Below are 22,794 nucleotides of genomic sequence, written 5' to 3'. Positions count from 1 at the left end.
AATTATAGGGAAAGCCAAGTCTGACCTCATCTCTCCCAGGAACTGAAATTATCATGTCATCTGTTGGAAAAGTGACATTGTTGGCTCTGGGAAATTGGGAGGTTTCTGAAGAAGAAGAAGAAATGAACTTTTGTCTCAGGTGCAAATCTCCATTAACCATGACTGTAGGTTAATTAAAGTTTCCAAAAGAGCATTTGTGATCTGCTCGAAGAGACTCTTCCTATGGGGAGAGAAGGAGAACGTGAGAATTGGTAAGGGTCACAGAGAAAAGGGTGGCAGAGACATCTGATTTCTGCTAACTGCGGACCCCTAAGTCTAGACTTTCAGGTGTCTGACAAGATTTTCTGTTGTGGATGATGCTGAGACCCCCACCTCTTCCCAATTCTATTACCTGGTTGTACACTTTTGGATTCTTTTGAAGTTACTCTTTTCCAAGGCAAAGAAATTTCATTTAAAGATTAGAAATGCTTTTCTCTGGGACCTGTTTGGACTGTCTCCACAGGGATGGTCAATCCTGCTCAGTCAGAATGGTCTCAGTGTTCATTTCCCTCAGGCTTGTGTCAGGAAGTTCCATCCTATAGTATAGCCCCCCATACTCTGTGACACAGTTCAGGGCTTCAATTCCCCAGGCCTCCTGTTTCAGATAAGAAAATCCAATCAGGAAGTGGCTTTTTGAGAGGGAATAATCTCTCTGTACATTGTTTGGATTAGGCTGTACTGCCCTATTGGCCTTGTGCTTCAAAAGGACTTTAAGGTCGTTGACTGTTTAAGGCATTCGTACCTAGGCTTGCAGCCACTTATTTCAGTTGGTGGAATGATCAATGTTTTCATTGATTTGCTGAGTGCAGTCTGCCCAATGCAATGTAGCTTCTTGGGAGTAGGGATTGCTTCCTTTTTGTGCCTAACATCGTCATGAGCACTGGCCATGCCTGTTGTCCCCAGGGACACCTTAACATGCCAGCAGGGAGGGCTGTGATTGTTAGGCTTCCTTGAATTCATGATCCACTTGGAACAGAAGGCTCTCTCCCAGTCTTTAAGGAGTGTAGCCACCAATACAGCTACCTCACATTCATTACTCACTTCCTCTGTGTAGTTTTTGTGATGATCTGGGGCAAGAGGAAGAAGCAGGCAGATATAGTGACTTGATCATTGCCAAGTACCCAGCTCCTTCCCGGCTCCTCTTCAGATCTTACATTGCTGCCTCATCTACCCTGGAAGGGCTTTTGTTTTATGATGCCAGTGTCTTGTCAGAGTCAGGTGGCATCCTGTCTGTAGGAGACACCCACCTAGCCTGACCAGACACTCCAAACAGCTGCTGCCAGTCAATAGAAAACAACTAGAAATTTCCTTTCCTCATTGATTTCTCTGGCCATTTTGTTTTCTTTAAATCAACAACAATAACAATATTTTATTTAATTTGATTAGCAAGCAGTTATTTTTTCTTCTCTCCACATCCCATCTATTGAAGAAAGAGAAATCAATATCCTTGGGAAAATATGGATAGTCAAAGAAAAAAAAAAGATCCCACATCGACCATGTACAAAAAATTCTCTCTTTGCTCGTGAGTTCAGCACTTCTGTGTCAGGGGTGGGGGGTAGCATTCTTCATCACTCTTCTGGAATAATGGGCATTGCATTGATCGGAATGATCAAATCTTTCAATATTTTAATAATATTTTTTTTGAGAGGCAATGGGGGTTAAGTGACCTGCCCAGGGTCACACAGCTAGTAAGTGTCTGAAGCCAGCTTTGAACTCGGGTCCTCCTGAATCCAGGGCCAGTGCTTCATCCACTGCACCACCTAGCTGCCCCTTTAATAATATTTTAATAATATTTTTTGTTTTTATATAAATTGTATGGGTTCTGTCACTTTCACTCCAGCATCTTTAATACAAATATTTTCAGATTTCTCTGAATCTATCAATGGTTTTATTTCTTATGGTACATTAGTATTCCATTTCATTCATATACCCTTTCTCAGGAATTTCTCAATCAGTTGACCCTCTATTTTCAAGGATTTTTTTTTGCCATAAATAGAGCTCTTATAAATATTTTTGTACGTAGTGATCTTTCCCCTCTTCCTTTTATCCCTTTGGGCCCTAGACCCAGTACTGGTATTGTTGCTTCCAGGGCTATGTGGAGCCCTTGGATGGACTTCAGCATTGCTTTCCAGGTGGGCACCACCAATTCACAGCTCCACCATAGATCTAGCATTAATGTGCCTGCTTACTTTCAGCTCCTATAACAATGGCTATTTTCTTATTTTGCCATCTTTTGCAATATGATTTGTGCATGAAACCTCAGTGTGGTTTTAATGTGCATTTCTCTAATGGTTATTTGGAGTATTTTTAATATGGTTGTTGGTAGCTTCAATTTCTTTGTAATCTGGTTGTCCATAGCTTTTGAAGTCTTTCTTATAAATTTTAATCTATCTTTAAAATGATACTTTTACTGGAGTCTATATAGTTTTCCCCTTAGTTATCATTTTCCTTCTCATTTTGGCTTCATGCATTTTGTTCCTGCAAAACACTTTTAATTTTATGTATTCACAATTGTCCATTTTATCTTTTGTCACCTTCCCTATCACTTGTTTGGTCATGAGACCTTCCTATGGTTAAATAGATCTGAAAGGTAGCTTTGCCCTTGTTCTTTTAATCTGTATAAAATGTGACCTTTTATATCTGTCATACATCCATTTGAAACTTGTCTTGGAAGATATTATGTGATGTTGTTGTAAACCTAATTTCTGCCAAACAACTCTCTAGTTTTCCAAGTAGTTTTTCTTAAATAGCAAGTCCTCTGAATAGCTGGAGTCTTTTAATTTATAAAAAAAACTAGGCTACTAGGCTCATTTGCTGCTTTTGTTGTATGCTTGTCCTGTTATACTGGTTGATCTCTCAAATTTTTTCTGTTTAGAATTTTATTTTCCAAATTACATGCAAAAGCAAATTTTGACATCAATTTTTTAAAACTTTGTGTTCCAACTTCTCTTCCTCCCTCCCTTTCCACCCCTACCCCAAGAACTCAAGCAATTCAATGTAAATTATACATGAGTAGTCACGGAAAACAATTCTACATTAGCTAGGTTGTGAGAGAAAACATAAAAACAAAACTTCAGATTAAGGAATTGTCAAAAAAATGTGTTTCAGTCTGTTTTCAGATACCATCAGTTCTTTCTCTTTAGATGTATGGCAATTTTCATTAGTCCTTCAGAGTTATATTGGATCATTGCCTTGCTAAAAATAACCATGTGCTTCACAGCAGATCATCTTACACTATTGCTGTTATTTTGTATACAGTACATTTCTCTCTGCCTCAGTTCATGTGGATCTTTCCAGGTTTTTCTGATAGCATCCTGTTCATCATAACTTTTATATAGTACCTTAAACTTGACAAATAATTTTCTTCACAATAGCCCAGCAGAGTAGGTACCATATGTTTTGCCATTGTAGTCAGTCATCATAACTATTTCCCTCCTTCCTATTCCCTTCCAATGATATTTACTCTATTTTCTATCTTATTTTGATCCATTCCTCCTCAAAAGTGTTTTGCTACTGACTGCTCCTCCCCTGCTCTACCCTCCCTTTATTCACCCTTCCCTCCTTATCCTCTTCCCCTCCTACTTTCCTACAGGGTTAGATAGATCACTCCTCCCAATTGGGTGTGTATGTTATTCCCTCCTTGAGCCCACTCTGATGACGTTAAAGTCTTTGAGCCAATTCTGTTTTCTAAATTTTTCTTCCTCCCTCCCTCAACTCTCCCTATGAAATGAAGCAATTCAATATATGCCATACATGTGCTGTTATGCAGAACATCTTCACCTTCCTCGAAAGTGTTTTACTTTTTACAGCTCTTTCCCCCAATCTGTCCTTCCTACCTTCTCCTCTACTCTCCCCCCAACCTTATCTCCCTCCCCTCCCACTTTTCTTCAGGGCAAAAATATATTACTATACCCACTTGAGTATGTATGTTATTACCTCTTTGAGCCAATTCTGATGATAGTAAGGTTCACTCACTGCCGTATTCCTTCTCCCTCTTCCCTTCCTCTCCATAAGCTTTTTTCTTGTTTCCTTCATGTGAGCTACCTCTCCTCAGTCCACCTCTCCCCTTTTCCCTCCCCCAGTCTATTCCTCCTACCCCTCAACCCTATTTTAAAGATGTCACCATGGGTTAGCTAGGTGGCACAGTGGATAAAGCACCAGCCCTGGACCCAGGAGGCCCTGAGCCCAAGTGTGGTCCCAGAGATAGGACACCCCACCCTGTTTGCCCCACAAAGAATGAGAATAAACAAAGAATAAATGCTTTACAGATATCATCCCTTCATATTCAGTTCAGACCTGTGTCCTCTGTGTATTCCTTACTGAAAAAGTTCTTATGAATTGGAAGTATTATCTTCTCATGTAAGAATGTAAACGGTTTAACCTTTTAATGCCCCCTATGATTTCTTTTTCCTGTTTACCTTTTTATGCTTCTCCAGGGTCTTGTATTTGAAAGTCAAATTTTCTATTCAATTTAGGTCTTTTCATCACAAAGCCTGAAAGTCCTCTCTTTCATTGAAGTTCCATTCCTTCCTCTGAAAGATTATACTCAGTTTTGCTGGGTACGCGATTCTTGGCTATAGTCCCAGTTCCTTTGCCCTCTGGAATATCATATTCCATGCCTTCTGGTCCTTTAATGTAGATGCTGCCAGATATTGTTTTATCCTTATTGGAGCTCCACAGTATTTGAATTCCTTTTTATAGCTGCTTGCAATATTTTCTCCTTGACCTGGGAGTTCTGGAATTTAGCTAAATCCTGGAGATTTTACTTTTGGGATCTCTTTCAGGAGATGATTGGTGGATTCTTTAAATTTATATTTTGCCTTCTGCTTCTAGAATATCAGGGCAATTATCCCTGATAATTTCTATCTTATTTTGATCCATTCCTCCTCTTGGAAGGTGCTATCTAAACTCTTATTTTGGTCATGGTTTTCAGGTAGTCCAGTGATTTTCAAATGATCTCTTCTAGATCTATTTTCCAGGTCAGCTCTTTTTCCAAGGAGATATTTCATATTGCCTTCTATTTTTTTATTCAGTTGGATTTGCTTTACTGTGTTTTGGTTTTTCATACAGTCACTAGCTTCCATTTGTTCAATCCTAATTCTTAGGCAATAATTTTCTTCAGACAGCTTTTAAATCTCCTTTTCCATTTGGCTTTTCAAGCCGTTGACTTTTTTTCTCATGACTCTCCTGTATCTCTCATTTCTCTTTCCATTCTTTCCTCCTCCTCTCTGAATCTTCCTTCTATCTCTCCTACTTTCTCTTCAAAGTCTCTTTTGAGTGCTTCCATGGCCTGAGACCAATTCATATTTTTCTTGGAAGCTTTGGATGTAGGGGTCCTGAGGTTGTTATCCTCTTTTGAGGGTGCACCTTGATCTTCCTTGTCGCTGAAGAAACTTTCTATAGTTCTCAACTTTCTTTACTTGCTCATCTTGCTGTCTTTTACTTGACTTTTAACTCCCCACTGGGGCTACACTGTCCCAAGCTTCAGAGGGTCTCAGGTGTTTCTGTTTGAGGGAGGGAAGGTTTTTCTCTCACCTGGTCTGTTCTCTAGTCTGAAGATAACCTCAATCCAACTTAGTAATTAGCCAACCAGAAAAGCTTTCTGTGCTGTGTTTCTTAACTTCAATGAGCCTGTGCCCCTCCCCAACCTGGGCCTACCACTGCTCAGGATTTCTTCCTGGTTCCCTGCTAGGGTGCAACAGCCAAATTCTTCCCTAGGTCCTGCTGACACCCCTGAACTTTCCTCCCTGGCCAGTGGTTCAGCCCTCTCACCAGACTACAAGCTCAGTTCCAGAAGACATTGGTGCTGCAGCTGATTCAGAGGCCGGGGGTAAGTTCCTCTGGTGTGGTGTGTGTGGGGTCTCTGGCAGTATGATTGTGGGGCTGGACTTTACCAGCAGCCCAGCATGGCCCCCTTTAATCTGTCTATGGCTGGAAAATAATTTCAGTCTGTCTTTTTGTGGGTTTTTCTGCTCCAGGGGTTCTTTTATTGTTGTTTTTGGGGTAATTGTATCAGGAGCTCTGTACATTTAATGTCTTTCCTCTGCCATCTTGGCTCTGACCCTCTCATCTCTCAATTTTAAACAATGCCAAGTCATTTTGATGATTTCTGCTTTGTAGCTAGATGACTCACTGATTTTATACAGGTGGATTGTCCAGTGAATAATGTGCTATAAGACCTAATTTTAAATTCTCCTCCAAACATTTACTACCTGTGTGGACCCAATGCAGGTCACTTTACCTTTACTTGCCTCAGTCTTCTTATCCGTTAAATAGGGATGATAATAATACCTATCTCTTAGGGTTGTTGTTAATATTAAATGAAATAATATTTGTTAAATGCTTTGTAAATATTAAATTGCTATATAAATTGTAACTACTATTATTATTGAAGTGTAGTTTGAATCCTAGTGCTGCTAGGCTCCTTCTCTCCCCCCTCTTTTTCCTCATTATTTTACTTGAGACTTGACCGTTAGCTTCTCCAGATGAGTTGTGTCATTATTTTTTCTAGTTCCATACAGTAATTCCCTTGGTAGTGTTGATCACTGAATAGGTAATTAAATAGGCAGTATTATAATTTTTGTTATGTTGCCTAGTCTACTCATGAGCAAATAATATTATTCCAACTAGTTCTATTACATAAAGAATGTTTTGTCATCATATTTATATAGCTAATGAGTATCTTGGCAGGTTAATCTCCAAAAAAATTAAAAATTAAAAATTATTTTTATTTTATTTTATTTTTTGTAGGGCAATGAGGGTTAAGTGACTTGCCCAGGGTCACAGAGCTAGTAAGTGTCAAGTGTCTGAGGCAAGATTTGAACTCAGGTCCTCCTGAATCCAGGGCTGATGCTTTATCCACTGTGCCACCCACCTGCCCCCTGATAGTTACTTTTAATAGAATTTCTCCCTGTCACCTAGGGTTTTGTTGGTAATAGACATAATCACATAATTTCCTTTGGGCCAGATCATGTATTAGACATGGCTTGGGTGGTATAGTTGGTATGGACAGAGAAAGCAAAAAGCTTACTTTTTAAATTTTAAAAGGAAAAAAAGATGCTCATCTTTTTACCATTCCTTAAATTTCTCCACTGGCTTTTTCATGGTAAAGTGCAGGGTGAGCAGGACATAGGCCAGTCTGAGAGGTGTTATTTTAGAGAAGAAGATTGGTGCACTTTAATGAAATGTGCATGCCAATGGTGTCTTGGTACAATGTTTGGTGCCAAATGAAGGGAAATGAATGAGAAGGAACTAATTAAAGCAATAGTTTTTGTGTTACTTAAACATATCACCCTCCAAATATCAGTGCTGGTGGCTCAGGCTTGGATTGAGATAGAAGAACTTGGATCTTCTTGTGGCTTACTTCCAGAAAGTTTCTCACCAAAGTTTTATCCTCATTTGGATTCAGGGTGTGCATTGTGTTTTATGTCAGTGATATAAATTAGAAGAAATATTGATTATATTTACATGAGGCTTGAATATTTGAAAAGTGTTTTAGGTACATCATCGTACTTGGTACTCATGACTATGTTGGGAGACAGTGAGAATACTGGTGTCACTGCATTGGAGGTCAAGACCTCCAATTGTTTAAGACCTTCATTGACAGTAGGCCTTCTTCTTTGTGCTCTTATGCTAGGGTGGGGAGTACTGGTGGTTAGGGTCAGGGGTGATATAAACCTAAAAGGAGATAATGAATTTAAATCAATTTGCAGATTGTTACCATTGCCATATTCTTTTTTCCCACCCCAGGGCAATGAGGATTAAGTGACTTGCCCAGGGTCACACAGCTAGTAAGTGTCAAGAATTCGAGGCTGCATTTGAACTCAGATCCTCCTGAATCCAGGGCTGGCGCTTTATCCACTGTGCCACCTAGTTGCCACATCAATTTGCAGATTGTAAAGCTCTATATGAGTGTCAGTTATTAGTCTTATTGCACACTTGTCTCTTCTTCCTTCTCCTCCTTCTCTCTCTCTCTCTCTCTCTCTCTCTCTCTCTCTCTCTCCCTCTCTCCCTCTCCCTCCCTCCCTCTTAGGATTTGGAAAATCTGGGTTGTGTGATATCAATATAAATCTGAGTAGACCCAATGTCAGACATTTGACTAAAATTTTAGGATTATTGTTAAGTAGTCTTTTCTAATTATATAAAAGTATTTGTATTTTTTGTATTTTAAAATTTTTGTATTTTATTTTTTCCAGTTACATGTAAGGGTAACTTTCAACATTCATTTTCATAAGATTTAGAGTTCCAAATTTTTCTCCCTCCCTCCCTTTCCTCCCCCCACCCCTCCACAAGACATCAACCAAGTTATATATGTACAATCCACAAGTGCTCTTTTTATCAATTCTTTCTATGGGGGTAGATAGTAAGCTTTGTCATTAGTCCCTTGGGATTGTCTTGGATCATTGTATTACTGAGAGTAGTTAAGTAATTCACAATTGCTCATTGAACAATACTACTGTCATTATGCACAATGTCCTCCCAGTTCTGTTCACTTCACTATATATCAGTTCATATGAGTCTTTCCAGGTGTTTCTGGAATCATCCTGTTTGTCATTTCCTATAGCACAATATCATTCCACTGCAATCATGTACCACAACTTCTTCAGTCATTCCTCAATTGATGGACATTACCTTGATTCCCAGTTCTTAGCTACCACAAAGAGTTGCTATAAATATTTTTTGTACAATTCCTCCCCCTTTTCTCTTTTTCATTACTATTGTTAACTGTTTCCCTCTATCCTATTCTCTTCCCCATCATATTTACTCTATTATCTATCTTCTTTCACCCTATCCCTCTTCAAAAGGGATTTGCTTCTGACTGTCCCCTCCCCCAATCTTCCCTCCCTTCTTTTGTCCTTTTCTCTTTATCCCCTTCCCCTCCTATTTTCCTGAAGGGTTAGATAGATTACTCCACCCAATTGAGTGTGTTTGTTATTCCCTCCTTGAGCCAATTCTGATGAGTGTTAGGCTCATTTACTGCCCAGTTTAAATAGATTACTCCACCCAATTGTGTGTGTGTGTGTGTGTTAATCCCTCTTTGAGGCAACTCTGATGATATTAAGGACTTTGAGAATACTCTGATGAGTGTAAAGTTCATTTGCCGCATTGCTCCTCCCCCATCTCTTTCCCCACTCCATAAGCCCTTGCCTGTTTCTTTCATGTGGGATTTCACCCCATGCTACCTCTGCCTTTCCCCCTCCCCCAGTGCATTCCAGTCACCCCTCAATTTAACCATAAAGATGTCATCATGGGGCAGCTAGGTGGCACAGTGGACAAAGCATCCATGCTCGACCCAGGGTGATCTCAGCTAAAACCTGGCCTCAGACACAAGACAGTCAACCACTGCACAACCCCAGGTATGTCCCCCAACTCCAATTTTTTATGGTTCTCTAGGGTCTTGTATTTGAAAGTCAAATTTGCCATTCAGTTCAGGGTCTTTTCATCATGAATACCTGAAAGTCCTCTTTTTCATTGAAGTCCCATTTTTCCCTCTGAAAGATTATGATCAGTTTTGTTGGAAATGTGATCCATTTGTATTTTTAATAATAATTTAGGAATTTATCTGACTATATTAAGTGATTGAAGGTCCCTATGAACTGAATGAATCTCAGAGAGATTAGGAGATTTTCTAGGAGCACAGAGAGAGCATAAGAGGTGGACTTCAACCTCATATTTTCTTTATTGCATGTCCAACATAGCAATTCACTATACTTCTTCCTAATATGCATGGCAGCATCTTAGGGTACAGTTTTTTCTTTTTTTGGAGGAAATTGAGGTGAAGTGACTTGCCCAGGGTCACATAGTAAGCGTTTGAGGCTGGATTTGAACTCCTAGTCCTCTTGACTCCAAGGCTGGTGCTGTATCCACTGCGCCACCTAGCTGCCACTCAGGGTAAATTTAAATGTCTAAATAGCATTTTTTGAAATCCATAGCTTACGGTGAATTGAGCAAATTGTCAGCTCAGATGCCAATTTGTTTGATTGCCTTTATTTCCATATCCGCGAAGTATTTAAAAAAATGTCTACACTGCCATCTCCCCCATTCTTCTTTAAATCCCTTTACTTTTCTACTGTAGTTTCTTCCCTAAATAAAAGACAGAAAATGGTCAAAAGTTGTAGTTGAAAACTATTTTAACTCTTTTTGTTCCCCCTTCAAGATCTGAGAAATAGAAGTGAAGATGAGGAGGGGCATACGGCAATATATCATAGCCCTTTAACCTTCCTTTTTAGGGAACTTTTATACAAAATAATTGTAGCTTGACAGTTCTTGTTATAAAGAGTCCATTCCCATGTAATTTATGTTCTTTGATTTATCAGACACTGGGCTATTATATTTCCATCTGTTCTGAATTGTTCAATCTCTTCTACTGTGCTTAACTATATTTTAAAAATATTATCATATTGTTTTGGTGATTATCGGTATGTAACAGAGCTGCCAAACATGATCCGTAGGCCCACAACACTTTCAGATATGGCCCAAACCAGATCAAAATGTAATTGGGAAATATTGAACAAAACGAAAATATAACAAAACATAGATAACATTACATTTTAGAATGGTCAATATGTGGCCTATAAGGGATCTCTGTATATGTTTTTTGCCTCGATTTTTATTTGTTTGACACTATTGCTTAAGAGCATAGTTTGATGTCTGGTAATACAATTTCCCTTTCTCCTCCTCCTCCTCCTCCTTTTTTGTGGGGCACCAAGGGTTAAGTGACTTGCCCAGGGTCACACAGCTAGTAAGTGTCAAGTGTCTGAGGCTGGATTTGAACTCAGGTCCTCCTGAATTCAGAGCCGGTGCTTTAACCACTGCCACCTAGCTGCCCCTTCTGTTTTGGATTTTCTTATTCTCCTTCTTGAGAGTTTAGACCCTTTTCTTTGCATATGTTTATATATATGTATTTTAAAATATACATATCTATATACAATTAACTTATTGTTTACTTATACAAAGTATTCCCTTTTTAATGTGTTTGATATAATACTAAATTTATAATTAATTTAGAAAATATCTACATTTTAGTTATATTACTATAACAGAATGGAGAATGAATATTCAACTACCTATTTAAACCTTTTTTTCTTCCAATAATCTTCTTTATTTGTATTGATTGTTGTTGTTCATTGTTCATTTGTTTTAGTCACGTCTGAGTCTTCATGGCCTCTTTTGGGGTTTTCTTGGCAAAGTTACTAGAGTAGTTTACCATTTTCTGCTCTAGCTCATTTTACCAATGAGGAATTTAGGCAAATAGGGTTAAGGGACTTGCCTAGGGTCACACACCTAGTAAAGTGTCTGAGGCTAGATTTGAACTCATGAAGATGAGTCTTCCTGATTCCAATGCCTAATTCGCTATGCCACATAACTGCTCCATTTGTCTTTATATAAATCTCATGTGTCTCAGGTATACTTCTATATGTTTAAAAAAACTTAAAGCTATTTTCTATGGGATTTTTGTTATGATCTTTGCTTCCGATTTTAAAAGTTTTTATTCATTTTGAACTTAAATACAAAAGATAGAAAAGAACATTTACACGTATACAGCACAACATAAAAAGTGGATTTGACGTAAAACTTGAATTTCTATTTCACAATTAAAAAAAATCCTATGTAATAAATGCTACACATTTTTCAAAGTTACCCTGCTTTTCTGTGCTTCCTTTTATGCCCAATTCTTTCCATTTCCCCCAGCAGTTCTTCTCAACTAGAGAGTCCTTCCTGAAAAGAGCTCTTCAGACCTAAGAGAGTAGCAAAAGACCTGGGCATCTGGGTGTCAATGCTGATCAGCATGAAAGGGCTGACTATTGGATAAAATATGGAAAGTACAATTGTCAAACGTAGCCCCCAGTCTTCAGTTCCTCTCGCAGAAACCACATAAATGACAAAAGGGGAACTGAGTGAGTTACAGCAGGCAAAGGTGACCACCAGCATCAGGATGGCTTTGGTGGCTCTGATCTCAGGGGAGGCTCTGGGGGAGAGGCTGATGCTGTGAATGTGTTGGGCTCTCTGGTTGTGTCTGTGCAAGACAAACACCATATAGCCACTTGAGTAGATCATGAGACCCACAAACAGAGCATCAACAACTGACTCACACATTAAAATTTTTATAATACTTATGGCCTGGAAGTCAAAAGAAATGTGCCCAATCCTCCATCTTTCATTACTGCTGTTCCTTGGACTACTCATATTCATAGGGGAAACAATATTGAGAAGTAGATTGAAAACCCAGCTTAGGATACAGCAAGCAGGAATCCAGTTCTGGGCTCTAGTTTTAATCTCTTCCCACTTAAGACTGCTGGGACTGATGGTGATGGCCTGGAAGGCACTCAGGAGGCAGGTACTGCAAAGAGAAAGGCTCCGGGTCACTCTTATGAAGTAAGTTAAGATTTTACCCATCGTGTCATTTAGGAAGGATTTCCAGCCCCAATTGGCTATTATTATGGGAACGCCCCTGAAAAGAATCATCAAGACATGGGCCAAAGCCAAATTGATGATTATCAGGCTTATGAGTTTTTTCCTGTGACCAGTGATGAACTTAAGGCTGTGTAGATAAAGAAGGAACATGTTCCCCAGGACTCCAAAGAAAAGCACAATCAAGTAGACAATCTTCAAGCCTTCTTTATGAGAGATCATTCTTTGGGGGCCCTGGGGACCTTTGCCGTCAGATCCAAAGTGACCTGGGAAGAAACACAAGGGAATGTGACTTTTCCACAGTGAGGAATTTCCAATAAAATTCCATAACCTGTGCTAACCTTTCCAGATAAGTAGTGCCACTGCAATATTCATGAGACATGTATGCAACTAATCAACAGACCAATATGTATTAATCATTTACTGTGTATCCTAGTAATACACTACTTTCAAGCTGTTTCCAAGTAATGTCTTTTGCTCTTGGGTTATATGATCATTACCTCCTTTGTATTGTGAAATATTTTTGATTTGACTAGCCTAATTTGGGGGCTGAGCTGACTGGGGTACTAATTCTGGGACTTTTGACTGTTTGGCTATCTGACTTGGTTAATTTAATGTGGGCCGTTTATAAAGTTCCACCACTGTTCCCAAACTGATAGACTAAAGATTAAGAAGGCTCTTAACTAAATAATCAAAGCAGAGTTTATTTATGAGATACTATTTCAAATTAGGAATACAGGGAAATAAAGTGTACAACCTGACTGCTTTCCTGCGGTCTCTTTCCACTGCATCTCTTTCCCACCTGCTGCGCTTTGAACTTCTTGAATAGAATAAGGGCCTTAGCCGCCTCCAGCCTCAGGGCACGTTACACTTTCCCTGGTTTGTATTAAGGCCTGTAACCTTGTCAGACCCGGCTCTCCTTTTCCAAACTGAACTCTCCTCCGTCCTTGTCTGGGCTCCCCTCTAGTCAGCCTCTCTCCTAGTCCGTCCTCAAGTCTCCTCTAGTCTGTCCTCTTCTAGTCAGCCCCCCTTCTTTCTAGTCCGTCCTTGCTCCTTTTTTCTCTAGTCCGTCTCCTCTAGTCTCCTTCCTCTAGTCTGTCCTTCTTTATCTAGTCCGTCTCCCAAGTCTTCCTCCTGCTAACTCCCAGGTCTATATATACCTTTTCTTCTCTCCACTCAAATCTCGGGGCTTCCTTCGCCCCCACAGACCAAGCTAATCCACCAGCCAGAGCTGCAGCTCGTGGGGGGGGGGGCGGTGCTCTCGAGCCTCATGCTTCAGCACAGGCCATCCGGGATCCTTCAAATAGCTCCCTCAGGTCGGAGGGAGCTGGGGGCTATTTTCCCCCCATCTGTCTGACCTGGCGTCTTGTATAGCCCACGGGGCTTTTTCTCTCAGCTGAAGCTGAGGAGGAGGGGGGAGACCCTGAGGGCCTAAGGCTTTCTAATCTCAGCCTAAAGGTAGGGTCCCCAAATCAAAATAAATTTCCACAGTATTTGTACCTTGGACTCTCCCTAGGCTCATCAGTTGTAATACATGAGCTTTTGACTTATCTTTCTAGGGCCTGTGTCTCCAGGCCACTTCTCTTCCATCACTTCATCATACCCACTACGCACATCCCAGACCTCCTTCTGTAATTCTCCATTTGTTTTGTTTATTAGAATGTAAGTTCCTTGAGGGTAGGGATTGTCTTGGTTGTTTTTATTCCTATCCCTTGTGTGTAGCAGAGATCCTGGAACATAGTAAGGTCATTTAAGAGGGTGTTTTGTATAACTAGTACTTAAGAGGGGTGAATCATGCTTGGAAGTGTCAGTTTGGATACCTTCACTCTTTTACAGATAGTGGACAGAAAACTTGTTGGATTTTTTTTCTTTTGATGTTAAAAAATTCAGCTCCCTAAGGAGAAGAGTATTTTTTTTGTCTCTCTCTCTCTCTCTATATATATATATCCATGCATATACATATGTGTAAATATATCTATGCATCTATATCTATATCTATATATATATATTTTAGTATTTTAATGCACTATTGGTAAAGCAATAAAGTGGTCTCTCCATTTTGGAAAGTCTTTTGGAACTATGCCCCCTGAATCACGAAACTCTCACATCTTTTGGCCCAGAAATATCCCTAAAAATGTATACTACAAAGCACTAAAGTAAAAGGTCAAGGACTGATCTATATAAAATATTTATAGCATGTCTTTTTGCAGTGGCAAAGAACTAGGAAATAAAGGGTTACTTATCAATTGGGAAATGAATGACCAAAATTATGGTACATAAATGTAACAAATAGCGTTGTGCCATAAGAAATGATGAAAAGGATGACTTGAAAGTTTTATATAATGTAGGGTGAACAGTAGCAGGCGATACAATTATACAATAACATCAATTTTTTATAAACAGAAAACAACTTTGAAAATTTAAGAACTTTGATCATTGCAAGGATCTATTATGATTCTAGAGAATTGATGATGGAGTATGACCGAGGTGTTTGAATCTCAATACATTTACAAATGCATTTTTTTCTCATGGACAATAAAGGAATGTCTTATTTTTCTGTTTCTATAAAATAGGGTGGGTAGAATGAAGAAAAAGAAAAGCCTATTAATTGGAAAATAAAATTTAAAAATAGTTGTGGATTTAGGTGTATTCCTTTCAAAATTGAGGGAATTTTTTTTCCCCTCTAAATACACTCATCAACAAAAGTGAGAGAGGACAAATGAATGAATTCAGCAAATAAGAAATTAACTCCTTGATCTAAACACCATAATAGAAATTCTGGAAATTAAAGAAGAAATCAATAACATTTATAGCAGAACAATCAATTTGAATTGATATATAAAAGTTGTAATTAAAAGCTAATAAAAGAAGCAGTTACATAGTTTTCTGTATAAAAGGAGAGAAAAAAATTGTTACATGTTAAAACTGAAAAAGGAAAATCCACTGCATTTAAAGATGAAATAAACAAGTTATCTGAAAGTATTATGCCAATAAAAGCAAAATGCAGATCAAATGAATGATTTGGCAAGATATTAATTTCCAGGTTAATGGAAAAATCTATAAACAGTCCTGTATTAGAAAAAGAAATTTACCAAGTCAAAACTGAACTTCTCAAGAAAAAAGTTCCAGTATCAGATGGATTTACAGGTGAATTCTATTATCAATCATTTAAAGAACTAATTCTAATATTACATAACCTGCATGAAAGTAGGAAAAGAACAGACCCCCAATAAACTAAGAAATTCCCCAAATATCTTAAACAGCAGGAGACAAAGAAGAAAAAGAAAACTATACTTCAATATCCCTAATGACAGAATTGCAAAAAAAATTAAAAGAAAAATAATCAAATAATCAACAACAATGTTTTGGAAAGAGTTTATACTATTTCTATAATAGGAATGCAAGATAAGTTCATTTTAAATTTGAAGTCCTTTCAAATTAGAGGAAGGGGTGGAATAAGGATAAGTATTATCACCATAACTAACATAGTTTTGTCAATTTTAGCTATGGCAGTCAGACAAGAAAAACAAATGAAAATAAATGAGGGGAATAAAAAACTTTCATTTTCTCAGATAATATGATTATATAGTAAGACTAAAAGAAAATAATAGAAATAAAAATTTAGCAGAGATATTTGCAGGATATAAAATAAATCCACATATATCATCAGAATTGTATATTTATCCACCAAAGAAAAGATGGGAATTAAATAAAGGCAACTATAAACTACTCTTTACAGAAATGAAGACTGAGTAGGTTGAAACAATATAATTCAAATTGTTACATCTAAAATAATTGAATTATTTAGTGACATACCAATCAAATTTCCAGAGGATTAATTTATTGGGCTAGTAGAAAAAAGCATATTCAACTGCTACTGACTTTCCTAATCTCTTTTAAGACCAACTAAAATTGCATCTTCTATAGGAAGCCTTCACCTATTCCTTTTAATCCCAGTGCTTTCCCTTTATAAATTATTTGGTATTTATCCTGTACATAAATTGCTTTGCATGTATGTGTCTATTTGTATTTTTTTTGCCTCCATTAGACTGTAAACTATTTGGGAGAGGGGTTCTTTTTGCCTCTTTATTTATATATACATATTTTTAAAAGTAATAAACATTTTAAAATAGTTTTTGGGTTCTAATTTTTATCTGTCTTTCCCTTCCTCTCCCTGAGTCAGTAAGCCATCAGATGTAGGTTATACATGTACAATTATGTAAAACATTTTGTACAAGAAAATGAATAAAAGAAAATAAATGAAAGGAAGTGAAAAATAGCATACTTCAGTCTGTGTTCCATCAAGATCAGATCTTTCTTTGGAGGTGGATAGTATGTTTCATCAATAGTTCTTTGGGATTGTCTTGGATCATTGTATTGTTGAGAATAGTTAAGTCATTCACAGTTCTTCATCAAAGCTATTTCTGTGTACAATGTTCTCTTGGTTCTGCTCACTTCACTAATACATCAGTTCATACAAGTCTTTCCAGGCCTTTCTGAAGTCATCGTGCTTGTCATTTCTTATAGCACAATAATATTCCAACATCATCATATACCACAGCTTGTTTAGCCATTTCCCAATTGATGGGCATCCCTTTGATTTCCAATTCTTAGCCACTACAAAAGAGTTGCTATAAATATTTTAATACAATTAGGTCCTTTTCTCTTTTTGGGAATGTCTTTGGTATATAAACCAGCAGCAGTATTGCTGGATCAAAGGGTATGCACAGTTCTATAGCCTTTTGGGTATAGTTCCAAATTGCTCTCCAGAATTGTTGGATCTTTTCACAACTCCACCAAGAGTGGATTAATGTCCCAGCTTTCCCACATCCCCTCCAGCATCCAATATTTTCCATTTTTGTTATATTTGTCACTCTGATAGGTATGAGACGATACCTACGAGGTGTTTTAATTTGCATTTCTCTGATCAATAGTGATCTAGAGAATTTTTTCATATGATTACAGATAGCTTTGATTGATTTGTCTGAAAACTGCCTGTTTATATCCTTTGACCATTTATCACTTGGAGAATGACTTGTATTTTTATAAATTTGTCTCATTTCTGTATGTAATTGAGCAATGAAGCCTTTATCAGAACTATTTGTTTCAAAAATTCTTTCCCAGTTTTCTGCTTCCCTTGTAATCTTGGTTACGTTTTATCTATATTTTTAATAGTATTTTATTTATTTTTTCCAATTACATATAAATATAGTTTTTAACATTCATTTTTATAAGATTTTTAGTTCCAATTTTATTCTCTTTCCCTCCCTTCCTTTCCCCCTCCCCCAGACAGCAAGCAATGTGATATAGGTTATATAGTACAATCATGTTAAACAGATTTCCGCATTAGTCATATTATGAAAGAAGAATCAGAACTAAAGGGAAAAAGCACAAGAAAGAACAAACAAAAAGATAACAAAAAAGTGAAAATAGTGTGCTTCCATCTGCATTCAGACTTCATCGTTGTTTTTCTGGATGTGGAGAGCATTTTCCATCATGAGTCTTTTGGAATTGTTTCAGATCATTGCATTGCTGAGAAGAGCTAATTCTATCACAGTCTTGATCATCACACAGTGTTGCTCTTAGCGTGTGCATTATTCTTCTGGTTCTGCTCGCTTCACCCAGTATCATCCACTTAAGTTTTTCCAGGTTTTTCTGAAATCTGCCTGCTCATCATTTCTTGTAGCACAATTGTATTCCATTACTTTCATATACCACAACTTGTTTAGTCATTCCCTAGTAGATGAGCTTCTTTTTGCCTCTCTTGGTATCCCTAGCACTTAGCACAGTTATAGTGCTTTGGCACATGGTTTGGGCCTGTGGAAATTTATTTTGATTTGGGGACCCTACCTTTGGGCTGAGATTAAAAAGCCTTAGGCCCTCAGGGTTTTTTTTTTTTTTTCTGTCAGAGGGGCTGGTGCCCCTCCCCCTCTGCTTCAGCTGAGCCAAAAAAGCCTCGTGAGTTTTACAGGATGCCAGGTCAGATGTCTGGGGGAAAAAGCCCCAGCTCCCTCTGCCCTAGGAGAATCTATCCCAGAGATCCCGGGCTCATCCAGGCCGGGCTCTGGCATAGCCTGTGCCGAGGTCCCTCGTGTGCAGTGGGGGCACAGCCCCTGGATATGGTAGAACCTCCCTGGCCACAGCCCTAGTGCAGCTGGTGGATTAGTTTGGTGTGTACAAGGGTGCAGGGAGCCCAGAGGTTTGAGTGGAGAGAAGAAAGATATATACCGGGGAGTTAGACAGTGAGGGGGGATGGAGAAAAAGCTAAGAGCCAGAAGATTAAGAGAGCTGGGGCGACACTGGAGATTAGGAAAATGGAGGGGCCGGGAGATTAAGGAAGACAGTAAGGGAGGAACAGACAGAAAGGGGGGCTCCAGAGGATAAAGGAGTGACGCTGAAGGGGGCGGACAAGAGAAGGGGAACACTAGAAGAAGGTCCAGGCGTGGCAGGTGGAAAGAGATGCCGGAAAGCAGTCAGGTTGTATGTTTTATTTCCCTGTATTTTTATGTTTAAATTGTATCTCATAAATAAACCCTCTGCTGTTAAATTGGAAAAGGCTTCTTAATCTTTTGCCTATCAACTTGGGAGGAGCAAATGTGGTGGAACTTTATAAATGGCCCATATTAATAGCAGTCAGGTAGCCAGCCAGTCAACAGTCCCCCGATTAGTACCTCAGTCAGATTAGTCCCCCCAAATTAGGCCTAAATTAGTAAAAATATTTTCACAGGCCTAAGAAATGTTTAATGAATAAATGAGTAGATCAGAACTAGGACTTATCCTCCTTTTGCTTTCACATAATAGAGGCCTAATCAGTATGTTTAGAATCAGGTTAAATTTTTCAAAAATCCTTACTATTTTTAGTCATAATCCCTTTTCACTTTTAGAAAATAGTATAATTCATGTATCACTATCTATTGTTTGATTCCTTGTGCCCTCCATCCTTTTTTCCACTATAGAGATTCTGATACTTTCTGGAAATAAAGATTGTTCTCTACCTGATATTCCTGTTACCTTTGATGCTTATAAAGAATATGGTGTACCTTTTAATTCACATTTCTAGAGGCATGTAAATTTGTTATATTTCCTGATTTTTACATAGTAAATATTAGTTGGGTACAGTAGTGAGCTACTAGGCTGGGTTTTTATGAGCACAGGAGAGCACTATATTTGGAGTCAGGAAGAACTGAATTCAAATCCTTTTTAGATACTTACTAGTTGAATGACCTTGGCAAGTCACTTGCCTACTTTAAGCCACAGTTTTTTTCTCTGTAAAATGGGGGTAATAAAAACACTCACTTTACAGAGTTGTTGTGAGGACAAAATGAAATAATATGTGTAAAGGCTTTTGTAAACCTTACAGCACAAAAGAAATGTCAGCTTTGTCATCATTATTATAATCATTACCATCATCGTTATTTTTTATTATTATTAATCTTTGTTACTTTTTCTGTGTTCAAGAAAACTCTAAGATGGTGGAGAATGGTTGACCTGAATTGGGAGAGGGTATTTCTACACCAAGTGCTTCCTCAGGTCATGAAATCACAGGCTGAGATCAACAAAACTAGAAATCAAACATACCTTATTTCTGTGAACCAAAAGACTAGAATTCTTTTCTTTCTTTCTTTCTTTCTTTCTTTCTTTCTTTCTTTCTTTCTTTCTTTCTTTCTTTCTTTCTTTCTTTCTTTCTTTCCTTCTTTCCTTCTTTCCTTCTTTCCTTCTTTCCTTCCTTCCTTCTTTCCTTCCTTCCTTCCTTCCTTCCTTCCTTCTTTCCTTCCTTCCTTCCTTCCTTCCTTCCTTCCTTCCTTCCTTCCTTCCTTCCTTCCTTCCTTCCTTCCTTCCTTCCTTCCTTCCTTCCTTTTTTTCTTTTCCCAAAGGACTAGAATTGTGATCTACATCTTCTAAATTTCAGCATCTTGGGACATTACACCAGTCACCTTGTCTTTGTTACAGTTCTATTAACAAACTGATTTTTGGGGGAGGAGTTCTATATACCCCATTTTAAAGGTGACTTCCCTAGGGACAGTGGGATGCTTACAGTGCTGGATTTAGCATCAGAAAGATTGAACTTGCTAGCTTTGTGATCCTGAGCAAGTCACCTAACCTCTGTCTGTTCTGTTTTCCTCATTTGTAAAACAAGGATAATAATAGCACCTATGTCCTCAGGTTCTTATGAAATAACTTCTGCAAAATACTTGCAGTGCCTGGCATGTAGCTGACATTTAATAAATACTTCTTTCCTTCCTTTCTTCTTTGAAAGATTTTGCTGTTCAAGTATGTTTAGAAAAATACTGCCTTATGTCACCTACCTCCCAGGGTTGCTGTGAGAATCAAGCGAGATAACATATGTCAAGTGCTTTGTGATCCTTAAATTGCTATATAAATTCTAGCTATCATTATTTCTCAGATTACCTTCATCTATCAGAACATCTGACTTCCTTTCTTACACTTAGCTGTAGTTCTTTGTATAGTGAGATTCCTGTTAAAGGAACTGACACAAGATGGTCCCCTAACTCTTATCATTAAGGCAAGATGAGATGCCATTGTTTTTCTAGGCAGCTAGGTGGTCGCTATGGGTCTGGAGTCAGAAAGACTTGAGTTCAAAGCCAGCCTCAGACATTAACCAGCTATGTGATTTAACCTCTGCTTGCTTCAGTTTCCCATATATAAAATGGGGATAATAATTGAAATTATATCCCAGATTTGTGTTGAGGACCAAAGAAGAAGATATTTATAGAGGGCTTAGCACAGTGCCTGCCATGTGGTTGTCATTTAATAAATATTTTCCTCCTTTCCTTTTCTTTCTTCCTTGAAAGACTGTGTTATCCTGGTGGATTTGAAATTAGAAAAAAAAATCCTGCCCTATGTTACCACTTAATCTCCACACACATTGAAACCAAAGAGAACAAGGGGTTCAAACAAAGATACGGTGTCTTTTGTTTTATCCACAAGCCTCCTAAATTATTATTATATGAACCAGTCAACTTTAGTCTCCCAAACCCCTCTGGCTGTGGATGTTTCAACAGACCTCAGGGAAAAGCTAAGAATATTTGGATACATAGGCTTGTGTATCTAGAAGCTCCCAAGAGTGAACAGGAAGAATTTGGTAGGTATGGCGAGTTGCATAGGATCAATCTGTGTGTTGCCCAAAGAACCAGAGGAACAAACAAAATATAAACCTCAAGCAGTAGTCCTAACCACATCAGGGAAGTGGTCACTCCTTGGGATTGAAAGTCGGACTATTTCTTTTACATTGAGGAAACCGAGGCGCAGAGAATGAAAGCAACTTGTCTAAAATTTAGAAACAAACCTTCGTTCCCAGATTCTCTTACAAGAAACAAAGAGCTCTCTTCCCATTAGACCGGGATACTTGAATAGTCGCTGCCAGGACAGACCAGGAAGCAGCTAGACAGACAGACAGACAGAAAGAGAGCATGTTTTGTCCTCTTTATGAAGAGAGATTTGTATCATTTCGGAGGAAACACTATTATTCTCTGACTGTCATTAGGAACCAGGGAGGGTCCTGGGCAGGGGAAGAGAGGAAAACAGAAGGAGATATGGGAGAGACAAAGCCTCAAAGGCCCCAGATCCACAGCAAATTGGCAGTTTTTGAGGGCTACACTGACACAGAGCAGATAATGGGAAAGGAAGAGGGTATATACCCTTTGCCAGATATGAGCTCTCCATCTCTTGTTTTCATCCTACCAACATATATAATATATGCTGCATTAGATTGGGTGAAGACAGTGATGAAGAATGAGCTAAGGATGAACTAAGGGAATGGAGAACAGAAGCTGAGAGTCCCAAATCCAGCCTAAATTGGGCTAGAATAGGCATAATGTTATTCCTGTGTTGTTCAGCCCCATGCTCCCCCACCACGATCCCTCAGTCATTAGTCCTACTTAGACATCTTACCTGATCCCAGCACTAAGAGCTCCAGAAAGCCTGGTCTCAGACTCCTGGAAGGGATTCTTTGCCAAACCTTGCCTCTGAGGTTAGGGCCTCCCAGCATCAGTCACCAGACTGTTCTCTGCTGTCAGGGCACAGGATAGAATTGCAGAAATTTGTGCGTGCGTGTGTGTGTGTGTGTGTGTGTGTGTGTGTGTGTGTGTGTGTGTGTGGTATATCTGGGGTAGACATATAGGGACAGCAGAGTCTGAGCTCATTTCCCCTATGAGCTATTATCATGTCATAGGTTCGAAAAGGAACCCTTGACAGAACAGGAATTTGAAGTGTGTCTGCATGAGAAACAAACTTTTCTCTCAGGGAAAATCCCTGTCAAAAATAGCAACTGATTAATGAGAAGCTAGTTAAAAAGAGATTTTTTTTTCCCCTATGCCTGTGGAG

General features: G+C 38.6%; 1 protein-coding gene across 1 annotated transcript; it reads right to left on the bottom strand.

Moving 5' to 3' along the window:
• Nucleotides 1-11,739: 11,739 nt before the first annotated feature.
• Nucleotides 11,740-22,511, bottom strand: LOC122732931 (vomeronasal type-1 receptor 1-like). Its single transcript, XM_043973372.1, has 2 exons — nucleotides 22,467-22,511; nucleotides 11,740-12,716 (listed from the first exon to the last, which is right to left on the bottom strand). The coding sequence occupies exon 2, from the start codon at nucleotides 12,670-12,672 to the stop codon at nucleotides 11,740-11,742; it is 933 nt and encodes a 310-aa protein (XP_043829307.1). The 5' UTR covers nucleotides 12,673-12,716; nucleotides 22,467-22,511.
• Between the last annotated feature and the right edge of the window lie 283 nt (nucleotides 22,512-22,794).

This window comes from Dromiciops gliroides, chromosome 6 (genome assembly GCF_019393635.1).
Source record: "Dromiciops gliroides isolate mDroGli1 chromosome 6, mDroGli1.pri, whole genome shotgun sequence".
Lineage (NCBI taxonomy): Eukaryota > Metazoa > Chordata > Mammalia > Microbiotheria > Microbiotheriidae > Dromiciops > Dromiciops gliroides.
The sequence above is the reverse complement of the archived record's forward strand: the minus strand, read 5'-3'. Positions and strand labels throughout refer to the sequence as shown.

Coding starts and splice junctions, on each gene's coding strand:
- LOC122732931 (XM_043973372.1), bottom strand. CDS start 12,672: ATGATCTCTCATAAAGAAGGCTTGAAGATTGTCTACTTGATTGTGCTT.